We start from the raw sequence: 18500 nt of genomic DNA, 5'->3' as shown, positions 1-18500 counted from the left end.
TGCATCAGCAAGCTAGCTTTCTTATGTCACAACTGGCATTGATCTTTTTTCCACATTTGCTCATGTGACATACCCTTTATTTTGAAAAGAACCAAGATGTAGACACTTCCACTTGTAATGTCTGTGAGCCACATGTTACTTTTTTCAGCTTTAGGGGAAAGGCAACCATTTCCTTGATCCTGTATGTTAAGCTACAGGACCAATTCACTACTCAGTTTAGTTGAACTTCAGACCAGATTCAGCATAGGTTGAGTAGTTAAATCTCTGTTGCCCCAATTGTCAAATTCTAGATTTAAGTTACCCGTTAATGGCTGTCAATAAGTGTAACCCATATTTTCCCAAAATTAAATGTGAGGTTAGGATGACATACATGTACCATTTAAAGTGCAAATTAAGGCATCAAGACTGATAATGCAATACAAAACTTTAGATAAATTTGAAATTCTTTAATTTAGAAAGCTTTGTTCACTGTAGGAATTGGCCACTTAGTATCCACCCTGAAACAGAGGAAAAGAGCAACATTAGCACAAGTTACAAAAATACCGAGTTAGCCATTTGTGCTAATACATTTCAACATACCTTGACCATGTTGTTGCCACCAGCTTGGCTGTGAGCTGGCTGCCTGAACCCTCCAGAAGGAGCAGATTGTGCACCACCTTGTCTGTAACCAGCCATCACAGGAGTCTTCACAGGCCTCTTCTCAATGGTCAGGGGGGCTGCAAAGGCAGTGAAGGTCTCGGTCTGTTCTGCAGGAGCAGGGTTTTGGGGTGTGTAGTATCTCTCATAGTGGGTGTCTTGCCAGTGGTCTCTCCCCTGCTCAAAGCTGCTGCTGGTGTGAGTGACTGTGCCCGGGGGATACTGGCCGGTCAGGAACATGTAGTCGTAGTAAGGATAAGGGAACCAGCTTCTCCCCATGTTAGACTCTGGCTGAGGCTGGCTGATGAAGCCCGAGTCTGGTTGAGGCTGGCTGATGAAGCCAGCTCCAGCAGACTCTTCAGATGCTGCAAAAGGTGGTGGAGGAGGAGGGGGCGGCATCCAGCCTTGTTCCTCAGTCTCCCTCTCAGAATTACCGTGCTCAAAGCTTTCCTCAAAATGGGACAACTCTCCGGCCTGGTACATGGATTCAGGTGGACTCACATTCTCAGGTTGACTAGAGGCAACAGCACGTGCGCTAGTGGACATTTCCTCATCTCCAGAGAGGAGACTGGGAGGTGCAACAGCCCAGTTCATGTCTGAGAACAGGAATGTTGAGAAGTATGAAGTCACACATTACACTTGTTAAGACATGGGTCAACACAAGTTTTGTCAGCAAAGAAAGCTTTAGAGTGCCCAATAAACTGATAGCAATTAGAACATTAAGCAGTAGATTCTTACCTCGTGGGCCAAGCTGAAAAGCAGCCCCTGGATGTCCAGAGTTAGCAGGGCTTAGCCTCATTGGATTGCCCCTGTACAATGGGAAAGCAGGTCCTGAAGAAGAACTAGAGCCAGCAGATGATGCTGGTCCTCTTTGAACAGCAGGCTGAGGGACACTGGGCCCTGGAGTAGCTTCATAAGATGTGGAGACGCCTGCAGAGGGAGCATAGCTATGCTCAACAGCTCCAGGTGAATACTGGCCAGAGGACACTCCATGATACGATTTATAATTAGGAGCAGCGTTTGAGTAACCGCCGCCATAGGAAGCACCGGGACCAGAGCCTGGGTACAAGAGAATACGAGTAAAATCAGAAGAGAACTCAACTGAAACATACAGAGTTTAACTGGAGTGGTTACTTAACCCTTCTTGACAGGAAGGCAGCATATGTCCACAATCAGCAGAGCAAAGAGGGAAGCCCTGAAACAATTTCAAAACAACACAAAAGCATCAACAACTGTTTCCCGGTAAGCAGTCAACTTACACCAAGCCAGCAACTTACCCTGAGAAGAACCGTGCAGTCATTATGGTGGAGGCTGACACTGGAGATCTCTTCAAATGTGCAGGCTTATAAGTGTTGCCAGAGATCAGCACTGACCAATCACAGCTTAACGAGTTAACCATGGACAGCTGCTGGTGAATGACTCTCAGCAGGTGGATCCAACCTAAGCAATTAGTCCAACAGGAGCCAGGTACAAAAAGCTGTTGGCTTCCCATAGTTGATGCTGAATGCAGCAATTAGTCATTTGTTGTTTGTTTGCTTATTTTCTTATAATTCAGAGGAATTTATGTCACTTTGTATAAATGTATTGCAGTTTGATTCAGCCTTTAATCCATCCAGGTTCAAGTTATTTGTTTTCATATGCACAACAATTACAGAGGAGCAGTTGTGAAAGAAAACCTTAGATCTCAGGCTCCTTTCATGCTCATTTAATTACATATTAAAAGAAAATCATGCAACTAAAAAAACCTAAACATGTCGAGCCTTGTCAGCCTGCGGAGGAAGACAAGCTGTTGTCTTGCAGTCTTGGTGATGGTGTCTTTGTGTTAAATCTAGCTCACATGATCACTGATGTAAACTCTGAGGAGCCTGAAGCTGCTGATACTTGCCACCACAGTCCTTTTGGTGGAGATGGCAGTGTGTCCCTCTCCCTGTTGCTTCCTGTAGTCCAGAGTCACTCCTTAATTATGCTGACATTGAGATAGAGGTTGTTGTCCGGGCACTAAGACGTCAGGGCTCTCACCTCCTTTGTGTTATTGGCAAACTTAATGACAATGTTGGAACTGTTGGTGGTCATGCATGGACAGGGAGTACACAGCCTGGGGTATGCCCATCAGGAAGCTCAGGGTCCCATCACAGAGAGCAGCACTGAGTCTCTGAGTGTGATGATGAGCTTGGAGGGCACACTTGTATTGAATGCTGAACTATAGTTAATGAACAGTAGTCTCACATATGTTCCTCTGGTCCAGGTGGGAGAGGGCTGTGTGCAAATCTCAACAATAGAGATGTACAGTAAGAATTCATCGGGGGAAAAAAGCCTGAAGTGGTCTCACTAATGGCTGGTCAAGGCTTGCTGCTGGATAAAAACTAGTATCTGTAATGACAGAACAAAAGTTTGCAAGTAATCAGTGTGATCCGCCGTCTTGCTATGACTGTTTACTTTTGTTGTGAATTGTGCAACGCACCCTCCATTGATAACACGTCCTTGATTACTACTCAAAACTGTGGGAAACACAGGCTGTTTTGCTAGATAGCACTAGGGTTCCAAGGGCCCTGAGCAGAACCAGTTCAAAAACCAGAGCTAATTTGGTAGAAAAGGAGTATTTTTGGACAGCACAGCATTGATCATAGATTAAGCATAGAGCTTCAACTGGGATGATTAAGAAGGCATGTGTATCTGGTGCCATCAGACTGTCTAACATATTGTATGTTTTAATCACAGAGTAGATGTTTAAGAGAAGATTTTGCTCAGTTTGATTGTTTGTATTCATATCAACAAATGATATACTGTGTATTAGACTCTATAGTACACAGTGAGTGACCAGTGTTCTTTTATGGGGGTATAGCTCAGTGGTAAAGCATTTGACTGCAGATCAAGAGGTCCCCAGTTCAAATCTGGGTGCCCCCTACATTAAGGCCAAATAGACAGCATTATCTTATTCTTGGTCCCTGTCACCCAACCATAGGCTGCCAACCTGCCCATGGATGACATCCACAGTAACCTACCTACATTAATTCAGGTTGGCCACAGCAGGTGTGCCCTATCAAAGATGAAAATTCACAGGCAGTAAGTTCTTAATATCGAAGAAAAGGCCCAAAACTTTTTTTTATCAAGCACCAACCTGGATTTTAACCATGGAGTTAAGGCCTGATCAGTGCTTTGCTGATAACAAGTCATATTTTTGACTTCATGTGTGGGGGTATAGCTCAGTGGTAGAGCATTTGACTGCAGATCAAGAGGTCCCCAGTTCAAATCTGGGTGCCCCCTACATCAATGCCAACTAGACCACATTATCTTATCCTGATCCCTGTCACCCAAGCATAGGCCCCAAGCCAAGCTGTCCCAGGCCCAGAGCAACACAGGATAGCTTCCTTCAACCTCAGCTCAGACAGTGGATATTTAATATTGAAGAGAAAGCCAGAAACCTTTTTCATGAGGCACCAACCTGGATTTTAATCATGTGGTGAAGGCCTAATTAGTGATTTGCTGATAAAAAGTCATATTGCAGGGTTCATGTGTGGGGGTATAGCTCAGTGGTAGAGCATTTGACTGCAGATCAAGAGGTCCCCAGTTCAAGTCTGGGTGCCCCCTACACAAATGCCAAATGGAGGGCATTGTCCTGTCCTTGCTCCAGTGACCAAAGCATAGCTATCAAAGATGGAAAGTCAAGCCTGCTGGAGGCAATTTTTTGCTAGGATGGCAAAGGCATGAGCTGCCCTACTCTCCCTCGGATTGGCTACTATTTGATACTATCCTCAGCTCAACAGCTTTACAGGCGATGAGTTTTTGATTTTGAAGAAAAGGCCAAAAACTTTTTTCATCGGGCACCAACTTGAATTTAATCATGTGGTGAAGGCCTAATCAGTGCTTTACTGATAACAAGTCATATTTTTGACTTCATGTGTGGGTGTGTAGAGGTCCCCAGTTCAATTCTAGGTGCCCCCTACATTAGGTAAGTGGATTGTCATTTAATTCAAGCATTTCTTCCACTTCCATTTAAGTATTTCCCAGTTGAGAAAATAAACGGACAGCAATAAATTTACTTGTAACACATGTGAAACTCGACTGCTGGCTGGCTCTCATAAAGAAATTACAACCCTTTAGTTTACCACCACCTTGTGAGTCTATAGAGGATACAAGCATTTCTTCTGATAAGGAGTGAACCACAATTAGTTGCACACTGTAGCTGATTATGTGTTTCTGTCTTTCAGCATCTCTAACTATTACACACTTGGTGCTTCTCAAGATCAAGAAAAGATCCGATCGATGGACTGCTGCAATGTCAATGATCCTTCAAATTCAAAGTCCCTCCTTCAGGGAATTTTCAAGGATGCACGTGTGTATCCTCAGCAGGCATGAAGTACCCACAATTCTTTGCACATGATATGCCTGAATTGAAGGTGGGGTCCCCTCAGTGATGGACACTTAGGCACTCACTAGCCACTTACAGCCTTGCCTATAGGCTCTCTAGAACCTGATTTGGAGGAGCCTGTCCCGCCAAGGAAGCATCCTTGACTTTGAGAAGCACTGTGTGTGTATTCATTTGCTGCTGCTTCCTCAACAACAAATATCAAATCATATCAAACAAAAATCAAATAAGGAAAATGGAACCCATTCACATCTTCACATCTGTTACAATTAAATTTATTGCTGTCCGTTTATATACTCACCTGGGGAATACTTACATGGAAGTGGAAGAAATGTGCTTGGATTAAATGTCAATACACTTTGCCAATGGGGACCTCTTGATCTGCAGTCAAATGCTCTACCACTGAGCTATACCCCACACATAAACACAAAAATAGGCTATAACTCGCTATCGGCAAAGCACTGATTAGGCCTTCACATGAGTAAAATCCAGGTTGGTGCCTGATGAAAAGAGTTTCTGGCCTTTTCTTCGGTATCAAAAATTCACTGCCTGTAAAGCTGTAGGTGAGCTGAGGATAGCGGAAGCTAGTCAGCGTTACTCTGCCTTACTCTGCCTTACTCTGCCACTGATTGGTTTAGCCTGACATTCTTACCCGAACCCAAACCAATGTCACTCCTCCAACCAACAAAGGCGTCAAATAGTAGCCAATCCGAGGGAGAGTAGGGCAGCTCATGCCTTTGCCATCCTAGCAAAAAAGTGCTTCCACTTCCGCCACTGGTGCATGTCAACCATGGCTTGTTTGCTTTGCATGGGATTGGAGTGGCATGGCAGGGGGCCCATGTTTGGGAGCAAGGATATGACCATGCTGTCCATTTGACATTTGTGCAGGGGGCACCCAGACTTGAACTGGGGACCTCTTGATCTGCAGTCAAATGCTCTACCACTGAGCTATACCCCCACACATGAACCCTGCAATATGACTTTTTATCAGCAAATCACTAATTAGGCCTTCACCACATGATTAAAATCCAGGTTGGTGCCTCATGAAAAAGGTTTCTGGCTTTCTCTTCAATATTAAATATCCACTGTCTGAGCTGAGGTTGAAGGAAGCTATCCTGTGTTGCTCTGAGCCTGGGACAGCTTGGCTTGGGGCCTATGCTTGGGTGACAGGGATCAGGATAAGATAATGTGGTCTAGTTGGCATTGATGTAGGGGGCACCCAGATTTGAACTGGGGACCTCTTGATCTGCAGTCAAATGCTCTACCACTGAGCTATACCCCCACACATGAAGTCAAAAATATGACTTGTTATCAGCAAAGCACTAATTAGGCCTTCACCACATGAGTAAAATCCAGGTTGGTGCCTGATGAGGAAAGTTTCTGGCCTTCTCTTCAGTATCAAAAATTCACTGCCTGTAAAGCTGTAGGTGAGCTGAGGATAGTGGAAGCTAGTCAGCGTTACTCTGCCTTACTCTGCCACTGACTGGTTTAGCCTGACATTCTTACCCAAACCCAAACCCAATGTCACTCCTCCAACCAACAAAGACAGCCAATCTGAGGGAGAGTGGGGCAGCTCATACCTTTGCCATCCTAGCAAAAAAGTGCTGCCAGCAGGCTTGAATTTCCATCTTTGATAGTTGTGCTTTGGTCACTGGTGCATGTCAACCATGGCCAGTTTTGCTTTGTATGGGATTGGAATGGTGTGACTGGGGGCCCATGTTTGGGAGCAAGGATATGACAATGCTGTCCATGTGTGTCGGGGGCACCCAGACTTGAAGTGGGAACCTCTTGATCTGCAGTCAAATGCTCTACCACTGAGCTATAACCCCACCCGTGAGCTTAAAAATATGACTTGTTATCAGCAAGTCATAAAATCCAGGTTGGTGCTTGATAAAAAATTTTTTTGGCCTTTTCTTCGACATTAAGGCTGCGGTCGGAAAGTCCCTCCTATCGTCTATTCCTAATCACTATTCGTTTTTGGGAAACGTCACGAGGTCAAGGAAAGAGGAGAATTCATAAGGACTTAGGAAAAGAGAACCGCGGAGCTGAGAAAATCCGACCGCACTTACGCTGGGCTACGTCATCATGCGACGGCGGATGTTATTGACGTGGGTCTGCTGTGGTGAAACTACAATGTTCTGAAGATGGACTACAAAATGCACACGATGAGAACGTATGGGGCGTACGTTCTCATCGTGTTGTTTCATGCAGGATATATAAACGTGGACAACACAGTGAAAGATATTGTTTAATTATTAAGGTCGAAATTGAATTAAAAAAAAATTAATATAGGCTACCAGCCACAAACTGAAACGAAATTGTCACACTGAGAATTTGCTCACACTCACCCATCTGAATCCCAAGTAGTAAAATGATTTAATGATATTACTAAAGGCTGGCAATACAACAACGCTCAAATGAATAAATGACTGATGCAAACTGAGCGTATGTTACGGTGCGTGTCCCCTCCGTCCATAGCTGTGTTCAACTTGTTTGTTTTATAACAGGATAAACTGATATTAAATGCATTATTTTGTTTTTCCGTGTGAATAAAAAAAAATAATGGAAATCCACGTACTTTTTTCCATTTTCTTCTTCAAATGGGCAATTGGAGGCGAGATTAGACCACAACCAGTAATTAACTTGTGTTTGGCCTTTATTGTTAAATCAATATTATGTGTCCCTACTGCATAGATAGACGGATAAATAATAAATAATAATAATAATATTAATAATAAAAGGGACGCTGCTGTGCCTCGTGCGTAAATGCGCACAGCGTCTCTCTTTATGGGGAAACGCGCTTATTGTTTCTGCTGCGGGGTGGGGTGCTCTGCTGCAGGTATTTAATAACCTCAGGCAGATATCTTTTAACGTTACAGTCTTTTGTATTTTTTGTTATGATCCTTCCACTGTAGCTCTGCAGGGAAACACTGTACAGGGGAATAAAAATTGGGAAGCAGTAACTTCATTGATTATTTAAATCTCCAGATACGCCAAGTATATGCGCATTTACACACGAGCAACGTTACTTCATTGATTATCTATCTATTTTTTTTAGATTCATTTTTATTTATATAGTGCCAAATCACAACAAAAGTCATCTCAGGGCACTTTACACATAGAGCAGGTCTAGATAATACTCTTGAATCTATCTATCTATCTATCTATCTATCTATCTATCTATCTATCTAAGCCATAAGCATAGCCGATGCCAATGTTTTAAGATGCAGTAGGGGCAGATAATATGGATATAACAATTTAGGCGAAAAACAAGTAGGTTTCTGGTTTTGGTTTAATTTCTATAGGCTATCAATTAGCCATTTGAAGACGAAAATGGGACAAGCACGTGGATTTCCGTTTTTTCTCATTCACACGAAAACTCGGAAAATTAAAATGATGCATTGTGTATTTGTTTATCCTGTTATAAAACAAGTTAAACAAAGCTGTGGACGGAGGGTACACCAATAGTACCGAAACGTTCATAGTTCGCATCTAAGTTTAACATAATGTTGAAAAAATATATATGAACAAGTTATGGCATGAGATGTATAATGCTTCATAAACAACGGTAACTTAGATGGTGATCTCCTTCCTTTCTCGGTCATGTTGATCTTTTTCTTTCCTAATCATTTGAGTTTGTGAATGGTGCGTAAATACTGCCGCCGCAATGACATGTGGGATGGAATTATCTCCTTTCCTATCGCTTAGGAAGGTCCGATGTATCCTATGCTAAAGGAGATCTGAAAGGAAGTATTGAACCTCCTTTCCTTAGTGTTTAGAGAATTCAAACAGCTCTTACCATGGCAGCTGCTAAAATACTTCCGGGTCATTTCACTCAGCTAGGAACCTTCCTAAGCAAAAAAGGCTTTCTGAATGCAGGGTAAGAACTCACTGCTTGTGAATTTTCATCTTTGATAGGGCACACCTGCTGTGGTCAACTCGAATTAATGTAGGTAGGTTACTGTGGATGTCATCCATGGGCAGGTTGGCAGCCTATGGTTGGGTGACAGGGACCAAGGATAAGATAATGCTGCTTGTTTGGCATTGATGTAGGGGGCACCCAGATTTGAACTGGGGGACCTCTTGATCTGCAGTCAAATGCTCTACCACTGAGCTATACCCCCTTAGTGGATAAGACAAGTCATTCTTATTTATCAGCTAGCATAAGTCCTAGAGTCTAACAAACAGCCAAAGACGTCAGCAAGTTTGAACCAGACCACCTGTTGGCTGGGTTCCTTCTTTGTTTGCATGTTCTTGCCATGTCATGTATGTTTGCCATACATACAGACATATTTGTCTGTATGTATGGATCAGCTCTGTGAAAGTCTGGTGACCTGTCCAGAATGTACCTCACTTCTCGCCCAGTGTCAGCTGGGATAGGCTCCAGCTCACCCTTGACCCTAGATAGGACAAGTGGTTATGCTAATAAATGTGACCTAAAACAGCTTTTCTCTCTTCCAGCTGAGCAAAAGCTTCCACTACATGATTGAGGTCGATGACCCTCTCAAAAGCACAAGTCCCTTCTTTGCATGTTCAGTATGTTCATATACTGATCTCATCATATATACAATCCAGTCACCCTAGTTAAGGACCAAATCTTGAATGTGGGGATCAAATGTGGTGCTTTAAATGAGCAAATAGTTCATTTAAATTCTATTCCACCGTAAAGGGGCACGTAGATTTGAGCTGGGGACCTCTTTATTTGCAGTCACATACTTTACTGCTGAGCTACATTCTCAAAAAACAAACAGTTGTCTTCACCAAGTTGCTGTGCAGGGAAAAGCTGCAGTATTCTAGTTTTTGCTGTTGCATGCTCACATGATCACTGTTCAATGAGCATTTAAGGAGCTTGAGATCTAAGGTTTTTATTGCTGTAATTGTTGTGCCTAATTGTTGTGTTTAATCTTTAATACATTCATCATGGCTGGATCCAACTGCAATACATTTCTACAAAGTGACAAAAATCCTTCTGAATTATAAGAAAATAAGCAAACAAAATAAAACATGACTAATTGCTGCATTCAGCATCAATTATGGGAAGCCAACAGCTTTTTGTACCTGGCTCCTGTTGGACTAATTGCTTAGGTTGGATCCACCTGCTGAGAGTCATTCACCAGCAGCTGTCCATGGTTAACTCGTTAAGCTGTGATTGGTCAGTGCTGATCTCTGGCAACACTTATAAGCCTGCACATTTGAAGAGATCTCCAGTGTCAGCCTCCACCATGATGACTGCACGGTTCCTCTCAGGGTAAGTTGCTGGCTTGGTGTAAGTTGACTGCTTACTGGGAAACAGTTGTTGATGCTTTTGTGTTGTTTTGAAATTGTTTCAGGGCTTCCCTCTTTGCTCTGCTGATTGTGGACATATGCTGCCTTCCTGTCAAGAAAGGTTAAGTAACCACTCCAGTTAAACTCTGTATGTTTCAGTTGAGTTCTCTTTTAACTTTACTCGTATTCTCTTGTACCCAGGCTCTGGTCCCGGTGCTTCCTATGGCGGCGGTTACTCAAACGCTGCTCCTAATTATAAATCGTATCATGGAGTGTCCGCTGGCCAGTATTCACCTGGAGCTGTTGGGCATAGCTATGCTCCCTCTGCAGGTGTCTCCACATCTTATGAAGCTGCTCCAGAGCCCAGTGTCTCTCAGCCTGCTGTTCAAAGAGGACCAGCATCATCTGGCTCTAGTTCTTCTTCAGGACCTGCTTTCCCATTGTACAGGGGCAATCCAATGAGGCTAAGCCCTGCTAACTCTGGACATCCAGGGGCTGCTTTTCAGCTTGGCCCACGAGGTAAGAATCTACTGCTTAATGTTCTAATTGCTATCAGTTTATTGGGCACTCTAAAGCTTTCTTTGCTGACAAAACTTGTGTTGACCCATGTCTTAACAAGTGTGTAATGTGTGACTTCATACTTCTCAACATTCCTGTTCTCAGACATGAACTGGGCTGTTGCACCTCCCAGTCTCCTCTCTGGAGATGAGGAAATGTCCACTAGCGCACGTGCTGTTGCCTCTAGTCAACCTGAGAATGTGAGTCCACCTGAATCCATGTACCAGGCCGGAGAGTTGTCCCATTTTGAGGAAAGCTTTGAGCACGGTAATTCTGAGAGGGAGACTGAGGAACAAGGCTGGATGCCGCCCCCTCCTCCTCCACCACCTTTTGCAGCATCTGAAGAGTCTGCTGGAGCTGGCTTCATCAGCCAGCCTCAACCAGACTCGGGCTTCATCAGCCAGCCTCAGCCAGAGTCTAACATGGGGAGAAGCTGGTTCCCTTATCCTTACTACGACTACATGTTCCTGACCGGCCAGTATCCCCCGGGCACAGTCACTCACACCAGCAGCAGCTTCGAGCAGGGGAGAGACCACTGGCAAGACACCCACTATGAGAGATACTACACACCCCAAAACCCTGCTCCTGCAGAACAGACCGAGACCTTCACTGCCTTTGCAGCCCCCCTGACCATTGAGAAGAGGCCTGTGAAGACTCCTGTGATGGCTGGTTACAGACAAGGTGGTGCACAGTCTGCTCCTTCTGGAGGGTTCAGGCAGCCAGCTCACAGCCAAGCTGGTGGCAACAACATGGTCAAGGTATGTTGAAATGTATTTGCACAAATGACTAACTCGGTATTTTTGTAACTTGTGCTAATGTTGCTCTTTTCCTGTGTTTCAGGGTGGATACTAAATGGCCGATCCCTACAGTGAACAAAGCTTTCTGAATTCAATAAAGAATTTAAATTCATCTGAGGTTGTCTTGTTTCATGGTATCTGTCAATACTTTTGCAAGTTTTTGCAATGTAAGGTGATTTGTATATTAAAAACTTGACTTAATTTGGGGATAATGTCAGTGCAAGATTTGTTAAACTTCAAGAACATGTGAGATGCTCAATGAGTTGGGATCCTATACTGAAACAATGAGTAGCTCTTTGTCCCCTGAGCCTAGTAGACCATGTACAGGTTTCAAGTATTGGTACTTTCTTACCTAGTGGACATTTTCCTGCTTTGGCATTTCACTAGCAAAAGCTGCTTTTTCATTCAGTATTACAAACAGGATATGCAGTTTACCGACACTTGAATCCTTTGGTAAACAAGCTTCTACTTCCAGTTACTGGGGTTGACCAGCTTTTGGACAGTGCTATCAATTGAGAATCTAGAGCATAGCTGTCTTTGGTAGGGCCTTAAGGATCCTAAATGTCAGGTGCCAACAGTAAGACTTGTAAGAGCAAACAGGACAGGTCCATTGTAGGTTTATACTGTTCTGTAGCTTCCCTGCAGTGGTCCTTATGTGCTCTCACCCAAGCTTTCAAACTAAGTTATTTTCCCAAGCCCTTCTAATGTTTTTCCTGGTGACTTGATGTGGGTCTCTGCAGTTACTGCATATAAACCACCTAGCCTGCCTATGCTTCTTGCATTATCAAAATGCACTATATTCCTCTAACCGCCTAACTAGCGCAGAAGCTGAGCAATGGACTGCTGTGGACGCCACAGTAGTTTGGATCCGAAAGTCACAAACTGAGCAAGAGTTTACTCATGTATTCTGCCAGGCAAAATTACTGTTTTCCTCCTGTCACCAGGAGTCTGGTGGCTTTGAAAAGAGGGATATAACGGCTTGAGTTCCCCAGTACCCTTACACAACCCTACTTCAAAAAATCAGAACTAACCCTTTCAGGTAAATCCTTATCAGCACTTGCCACTTTAACCTACATCACTGCTTTTTGCTAACGCCTGAGCAGGAGTTTCCATTTGAAAAAAGAATGCAGTGGACCCACCCTTCTGAATGGCTTTTAAAAAATCAACGTGTAAATGGAAAGTACAAAGAGAAAAAAATAACATCATTGTATAGGCCTATGTGATACCTTAGTTGCATCAATAGAATACAGTTAATATCCTTCATGCTCTAAAATTGCTTGGCAGACTTGGCTTTCCAATTTTGGGTGACAGGGATCAGGATAAGATAATGTGGTCTAGTTGGCATTGATGTAGGGGGCACCCAGATTTGAACTGGGGACCTCTTGATCTGCAGTCAAATGCTCTACCACTGAGCTATACCCCCACACATGAAGTCAAAAATATGACTTGTTATCAGCAAAGCACTGATCAGGCCTTAACTCCATGGTTAAAATCCAGGTTGGTGCTTGATAAAAAAAAGTTTTGGGCCTTTTCTTCGATATTAAGAACTTACTGCCTGTGAATTTTCATCTTTGATAGGGCACACCTGCTGTGGCCAACCTGAATTAATGTAGGTAGGTTACTGTGGATGTCATCCATGGGCAGGTTGGCAGCCTATGGTTGGGTGACAGGGACCAAGAATAAGATAATGCTGTCTATTTGGCATTGATGTAGGGGGCACCCAGATTTGAACTGGGGACCTCTTGATCTGCAGTCAAATGCTCTCCCACTGAGCTATACCCCCATGAAAGAACACTGGTCACTCACTGTGTACTATAGAGTCTAATATACAGTATATCATTTGTTGATATGAATACAAACAATCAAATTATTTTCTTCTCTTAAACATAAACATCTACTCTGTGATTAAAACATACAATATGTTAGACAGTCTGATGGCACCAGATACACATGCCTTCTTAATCATCCCAGTTGAAGCTCTATGCTTAACTGTATGATATGGCAACTTTCTTAGCTAGTTCTAACAAAGAGGAAGACACAGAGAAAGAGAGCTGCGCTCAATCTGTTGACAATGTTCTGTATGAATCTTTGACAATTACAGTAGAAACTCATGAGTCAGGGCATCGGTGACTTAGTGGATAGAGCAGGCGCCCCATGTACAAGGCAGTTGTCGCAGTGGGCTGTGTTCGACTTTGCTGCATGTCACTACCTCTCTCTCTCCCCCTTCACGCTTGTCTGTCCTATCAATTAAAGGCTAAAATGCCCCAAAAAATATCTTTTAAAAAAACAACTCGAGTCAGTTTAACAACCTGGTCTCTCAAAGGAAGTCAGAGAACACAATCGCTTGATCCTTACATGATTTAAACATGCAATTTTCTGATCAAGAGTCAGATGAGCTGCCATTATGCAACAAGCTTAAATGAGACATTAGTCTATTGATGCAACTAAGGTATCACATAGGCCTATACAATGATGTTATTTTTTTCTCTTTGTACTTCCCATTTACGCATTGATTTTTTAAAAGCCATTCAGAAGGGTGGGTCCACTGCATTCTTTTTTCAAATGGAAACTCCTGCTCAGGCGTTAGCAAAAAGCAGTGATGTAGGTTAAAGTGGCAAGTGCTGATAAGGATTTACCTGAAAGGGTTAGTTCTGATTTTTTGAAGTAGGGTTGTGTAAGGGTACTGGGGAACTCAAGCCGTTATATCCCTCTTTTCAAAGCCACCAGACTCCTGGTGACAGGAGGAAAACAAACAGTAATTTTGCCTGGCAGAATACATGAGTAAACTCTTGCTCAGTTTGTGACTTTCAGATCCAAACTACTGTGGCGTCCACAGCAGTCCATTGCTCAGCTTCTGCGCTAGTTAGGCGGTTAGAGGAATATAGTGCATTTTGATAATGCAAGAAGCATAGGCAGGCTAGGTGGTTTATATGCAGTAACATCATGCAGAGACCCACATCAAGTCACCAGGAAAAACATTAGAAGGGCTTGGGAAAATAACTTAGTTTGAAAGCTTGGGTGAGAGCACATAAGGACCACTGCAGGGAAGCTACAGAACAGTATAAACCTACAATGGACCTGTCCTGTTTGCTCTTACAAGTCTTACTGTTGGCACCTGACATTTAGGATCCTTAAGGCCCTACCAAAGACAGCTATGCTCTAGATTCTCAATTGATAGCACTGTCCAAAAGCTGGTCAACCCCAGTAACTGGAAGTAGAAGCTTGTTTACCAAAGGATTCAAGTGTCGGTAAACTGCATATCCTGTTTGTAATACTGAATGAAAAAGCAGCTTTTGCTAGTGAAATGCCAAAGCAGGAAAATGTCCACTAGGTAAGAAAGTACCAATACTTGAAACCTGTACATGGTCTACTAGGCTCAGGGGACAAAGAGCTACTCATTGTTTCAGTATAGGATCCCAACTCATTGAGCATCTCACATGTTCTTGAAGTTTAACAAATCTTGCACTGACATTATCCCCAAATTAAGTCAAGTTTTTAATATACAAATCACCTTACATTGCAAAAACTTGCAAAAGTATTGACAGATACCATCAAGACAACCTCAGATGAATTTAAATTCTTTATTGAATTCAGAAAGCTTTGTTCACTGTAGGGATCGGCCATTTAGTATCCACCCTGAAACACAGGAAAAGAGCAACATTAGCACAAGTTACAAAAATACCGAGTTAGCCATTTGTGCAAATACATTTCAACATACCTTGACCATGTTGTTGCCACCAGCTTGGCTGTGAGCTGGCTGCCTGAACCCTCCAGAAGGAGCAGACTGTGCACCACCTTGTCTGTAACCAGCCATCACAGGAGTCTTCACAGGCCTCTTCTCAATGGTCAGGGGGGCTGCAAAGGCAGTGAAGGTCTCGGTCTGTTCTGCAGGAGCAGGGTTTTGGGGTGTGTAGTATCTCTCATAGTGGGTGTCTTGCCAGTGGTCTCTCCCCTGCTCAAAGCTGCTGCTGGTGTGAGTGACTGTGCCTGGGGGATACTGGCCGGTCAGGAACATGTAGTCGTAGTAAGGATAAGGGAACCAGCTTCTCCCCATGTTAGACTCTGGCTGAGGCTGGCTGATGAAGCCCGAGTCTGGCTGATGAAGCCAGCTCCAGCAGACTCTTCAGATGCTGCAAAAGGTGGTGGAGGAGGAGGGGGCGGCATCCAGCCTTGTTCCTCAGTCTCCCTCTCAGAATTACCGTGCTCAAAGCTTTCCTCAAAATGGGACAACTCTCCGGCCTGGTACATGGATTCAGGTGGACTCACATTCTCAGGTTGACTAGAGGCAACAGCACGTGCGCTAGTGGACATTTCCTCATCTCCAGAGAGGAGACTGGGAGGTGCAACAGCCCAGTTCATGTTTGAGAACAGGAATGTTGAGAAGTATGAAGTCACACATTACACACTTGTTAAGACATGGGTCAACACAAGTTTTGTCAGCAAAGAAAGCTTTAGAGTGCCCAATAAACTGATAGCAATTAGAACATCAGTAGATTCTTACCTCGTGGGCCAAGCTGAAAAGCAGCCCCTGGATGTCCAGAGTTAGCAGGGCTTAGCCTCATTGGATTGCCCCTGGAGAATGATGCTGGTCCTCTTTGAACAGCAGGCTGAGGGACACTGGGCTCTGGAGCAGCTTCATAAGATGTGGAGACGCCTGCAGAGGGAGCATAGCTATGCCCAACAGCTCCAGGTGAATACTGGCCAGAGGACGCTCCTCGGTAGGAGTCATAATTAAGAGCAGCGTTTGAGTAACCGCTGCCATAGGAAGCACCGGGACCAGAGCCTGGGTACAAGAGAATACGAGTAAAATCAGAAGAGAACTCAACTGAAACATACAGAGTTTAACTGGAGTGGTTACTTAACCCTTCTTGACAGGAAGGCAGCATATGTCCACAATCAGCAGAGCAAAGAGGGAAGCCCTGAAACAATTTCAAAACAACACAAAAGCATCAACAACTGTTTCCCGGTAAGCAGTCAACTTACACCAAGCCAGCAACTTACCCTGTGAAGAACCATGCAGTCATCATGGTGGAGGCTGACACTGGAGAGCTCTTCAAATGTGCAGGCTTATAAGTGTTGCCAGAGATCAGCACTGACCAATCACAGCTTAACGAGTTAACCATGGACAGCTGCTGGTGAATGACTCTCAGCAGGTGGATCCAACCTAAGCAATTAGTCCAACAGGAGCCAGGTACAAAAAGCTGTTGGCTTCCCATAGTTGATGCTGAATGCAGCAATTAGTCATTTGTTGTTTGTTTGCTTATTTTCTTATAATTCAGAGGAATTTATGTCACTTTGTATAAATGTATTGCAGTTTGATTCAGCCTTTAATCCATCCAGGTTCAAGTTATTTGTTTTCATATGCACAACAATTACAGAGGAGCAGTTGTGAAAGAAAACCTTAGATCTCAGGCTCCTTTCATGCTCATTTAATTACATATTAAAAGAAAATCATGCAACTAAAAAAATCTAACCATGTCGAGCCTTGTCAGCCTGCGGAGGAAGACAAGCTGTTGTCTTGCAGTCTTGGTGATGGTGTCTTTGTGTTAAATCTAGCTCACATGATCACTGATGTAAACTCTGAAGAGCCTGAAGCTGCTGATACTCGCCACCACAGTCCTTTTGGTGGAGATGGCAGTGTGTCCCTCTCCCTGTTGCTTCCTGTAGTCCAGAGTCACTCCTTAATTATGCTGACATTGAGATAGAGGTTGTTGTCCGGGCACTAAGACGTCAGGGCTCTCGCCTCCTTTGTGTTATTGGCAAACTTAATGACAATGTTGGAACTGTTGGTGGTCATGCATGAACAGGGAGTACACAGCCTGGGGTATGCCCATCAGAAAGCTCAGGAAGCCCCGAAGCCCATCACAGAGGGCAGCACTGAGCCTCTGAGTGTGATGACGAGCTTGGAGGGAGCACTTGTATTGAATGCTGAACTATAGTGAATGAACAGTGGTCTCACATATGTTCCTCTGGTCCAGGTGGGAGAGGGCTGTGTGCAAATTGTAGAGCCACTTTACAGAGGTCAATTGGGCCTGCTAAGCACTTTTTAAATGTCACAGAGAGATGGAGAGGATGTTTTCATTCAGTTTGTCACACAAAAATACAGCAAAGTGTAAAATCAAACTGAGAGGTGAAAGAATCAGCTGTTCTGATTGTTAGACTCAAAAATGTTTGACACTGACATGATTTGAACATGCAGCCTTCTAATCTGGAGTCAGATTCGTGACCGTTGCAGTGGAAGGTCAGCTATTATAAGCTGTGATAGCACTTTTAAAGAGACGGAATGTAAATGCAAAGGCTATCACCACAGCAGGATCCAAGACCGAGCCAATGTGTTTTTTGCAGGCAAGATATTTCCTGCTTTGTTACTTTGATTTTGGTGGTGAAGAGTGTTGTTTAACAGCGTCGCCCCAAAATTAAGTTGAAATCTGAAGACTACAAATGCCAAAGTATATGATAAATATTATTCCGAAGGGCAAGTGCTCTGCCAATAAACTGTTCCCATCATGTTCCCATCCAGTTCCTGCACCTAATTTTGAACCACTCTGAACATTTCGTCCCAAAAATAAATTGCTTCTGGTCCTGAAAAGTTTGAACCAAGCTCAAACCAAGGTTTTACTCAACCTTAAGTGTAAACTGTGACTTCATCAGAGGGTGTTTAACATTCTACAGGCTGGAAAGACCGGATGGAGATGCAACAATAGAGATGTACAGTAAGAATTCATCGGGGGGAAAAAAGCCCGAAGTGGTCGCACTCATAGCTGGTCAAGGCTTTCTGCTGGATAAAAACTAATATCTGTAATGACAGAACAAAAGTTTGCAAGTAATCAATGTGATCCGCCGTCTTGCTATGACTGTTTACTTTTGTTGTGAATTGT

At 43.7% G+C, this 18500-nt stretch overlaps 3 protein-coding genes and 9 non-coding genes across 13 annotated transcripts; 4 read left to right on the top strand and 8 right to left on the bottom strand.

Moving 5' to 3' along the window:
* Positions 1-431: 431 nt before the first annotated feature.
* Positions 432-16703, bottom strand: LOC117260525 (uncharacterized). Of its 2 annotated transcripts, none has more exons than XM_078169371.1 (5): positions 16624-16703; positions 16486-16541; positions 16124-16405; positions 580-1232; positions 432-497 (listed from the first exon to the last, which is right to left on the bottom strand). In XM_078169371.1, exons 1-5 carry the CDS (start codon positions 16647-16649, stop codon positions 486-488), a joined length of 1029 nt encoding a protein of 342 aa, XP_078025497.1. In that variant the 5' UTR covers positions 16650-16703; the 3' UTR covers positions 432-485. The 2 variants fall into 2 exon arrangements, with proteins under 2 accessions (XP_078025497.1, XP_033488375.2); XM_033632484.2 differs by lacking the exons at positions 16124-16405; positions 16486-16541; positions 16624-16703 and adding exons at positions 1375-1695; positions 1776-1831; positions 1914-2000.
* Positions 3469-3540, top strand: trnac-gca (transfer RNA cysteine (anticodon GCA)). The gene has a single exon. It is a non-coding gene; the product is annotated as a tRNA-Cys (tRNA).
* Positions 3829-3900, top strand: trnac-gca (transfer RNA cysteine (anticodon GCA)). The gene has a single exon. It is a non-coding gene; the product is annotated as a tRNA-Cys (tRNA).
* Positions 4153-4224, top strand: trnac-gca (transfer RNA cysteine (anticodon GCA)). Its single transcript has one exon. It is a non-coding gene; the product is annotated as a tRNA-Cys (tRNA).
* trnac-gca (transfer RNA cysteine (anticodon GCA)) lies at positions 5889-5960 on the bottom strand. The gene has a single exon. It is a non-coding gene; the product is annotated as a tRNA-Cys (tRNA).
* trnac-gca (transfer RNA cysteine (anticodon GCA)) lies at positions 6213-6284 on the bottom strand. The gene has a single exon. It is a non-coding gene; the product is annotated as a tRNA-Cys (tRNA).
* Positions 6760-6831, bottom strand: trnac-gca (transfer RNA cysteine (anticodon GCA)). The gene has a single exon. It is a non-coding gene; the product is annotated as a tRNA-Cys (tRNA).
* Positions 9054-9126, bottom strand: trnac-gca (transfer RNA cysteine (anticodon GCA)). The gene has a single exon. It is a non-coding gene; the product is annotated as a tRNA-Cys (tRNA).
* On the top strand, positions 10149-11734 carry LOC117260527 (uncharacterized). The gene is made up of 5 exons (XM_033632487.2): positions 10149-10250; positions 10333-10388; positions 10469-10786; positions 10931-11583; positions 11666-11734. The coding sequence occupies exons 1-5, from the start codon at positions 10225-10227 to the stop codon at positions 11675-11677; spliced, it is 1065 nt and encodes a 354-aa protein (XP_033488378.2). The 5' UTR covers positions 10149-10224; the 3' UTR covers positions 11678-11734.
* Positions 12974-13045, bottom strand: trnac-gca (transfer RNA cysteine (anticodon GCA)). Its single transcript has one exon. It is a non-coding gene; the product is annotated as a tRNA-Cys (tRNA).
* On the bottom strand, positions 13334-13405 carry trnac-gca (transfer RNA cysteine (anticodon GCA)). The gene has a single exon. It is a non-coding gene; the product is annotated as a tRNA-Cys (tRNA).
* LOC144463823 (uncharacterized) lies at positions 15190-16005 on the bottom strand. The gene is made up of 2 exons (XM_078169372.1): positions 15341-16005; positions 15190-15258 (listed from the first exon to the last, which is right to left on the bottom strand). Exons 1-2 carry the CDS (start codon positions 15674-15676, stop codon positions 15247-15249), a joined length of 348 nt encoding a protein of 115 aa, XP_078025498.1. The 5' UTR covers positions 15677-16005; the 3' UTR covers positions 15190-15246.
* Positions 16704-18500: the final 1797 nt, after the last annotated feature.

Source organism: Epinephelus lanceolatus, chromosome 7 (genome assembly GCF_041903045.1).
Source record: "Epinephelus lanceolatus isolate andai-2023 chromosome 7, ASM4190304v1, whole genome shotgun sequence".
Classification (NCBI taxonomy): Eukaryota; Metazoa; Chordata; class Actinopteri; order Perciformes; family Serranidae; genus Epinephelus; species Epinephelus lanceolatus.
Note: the sequence above shows the minus strand (reverse complement) of the source record. Positions and strands in the feature narration are given on the sequence as shown.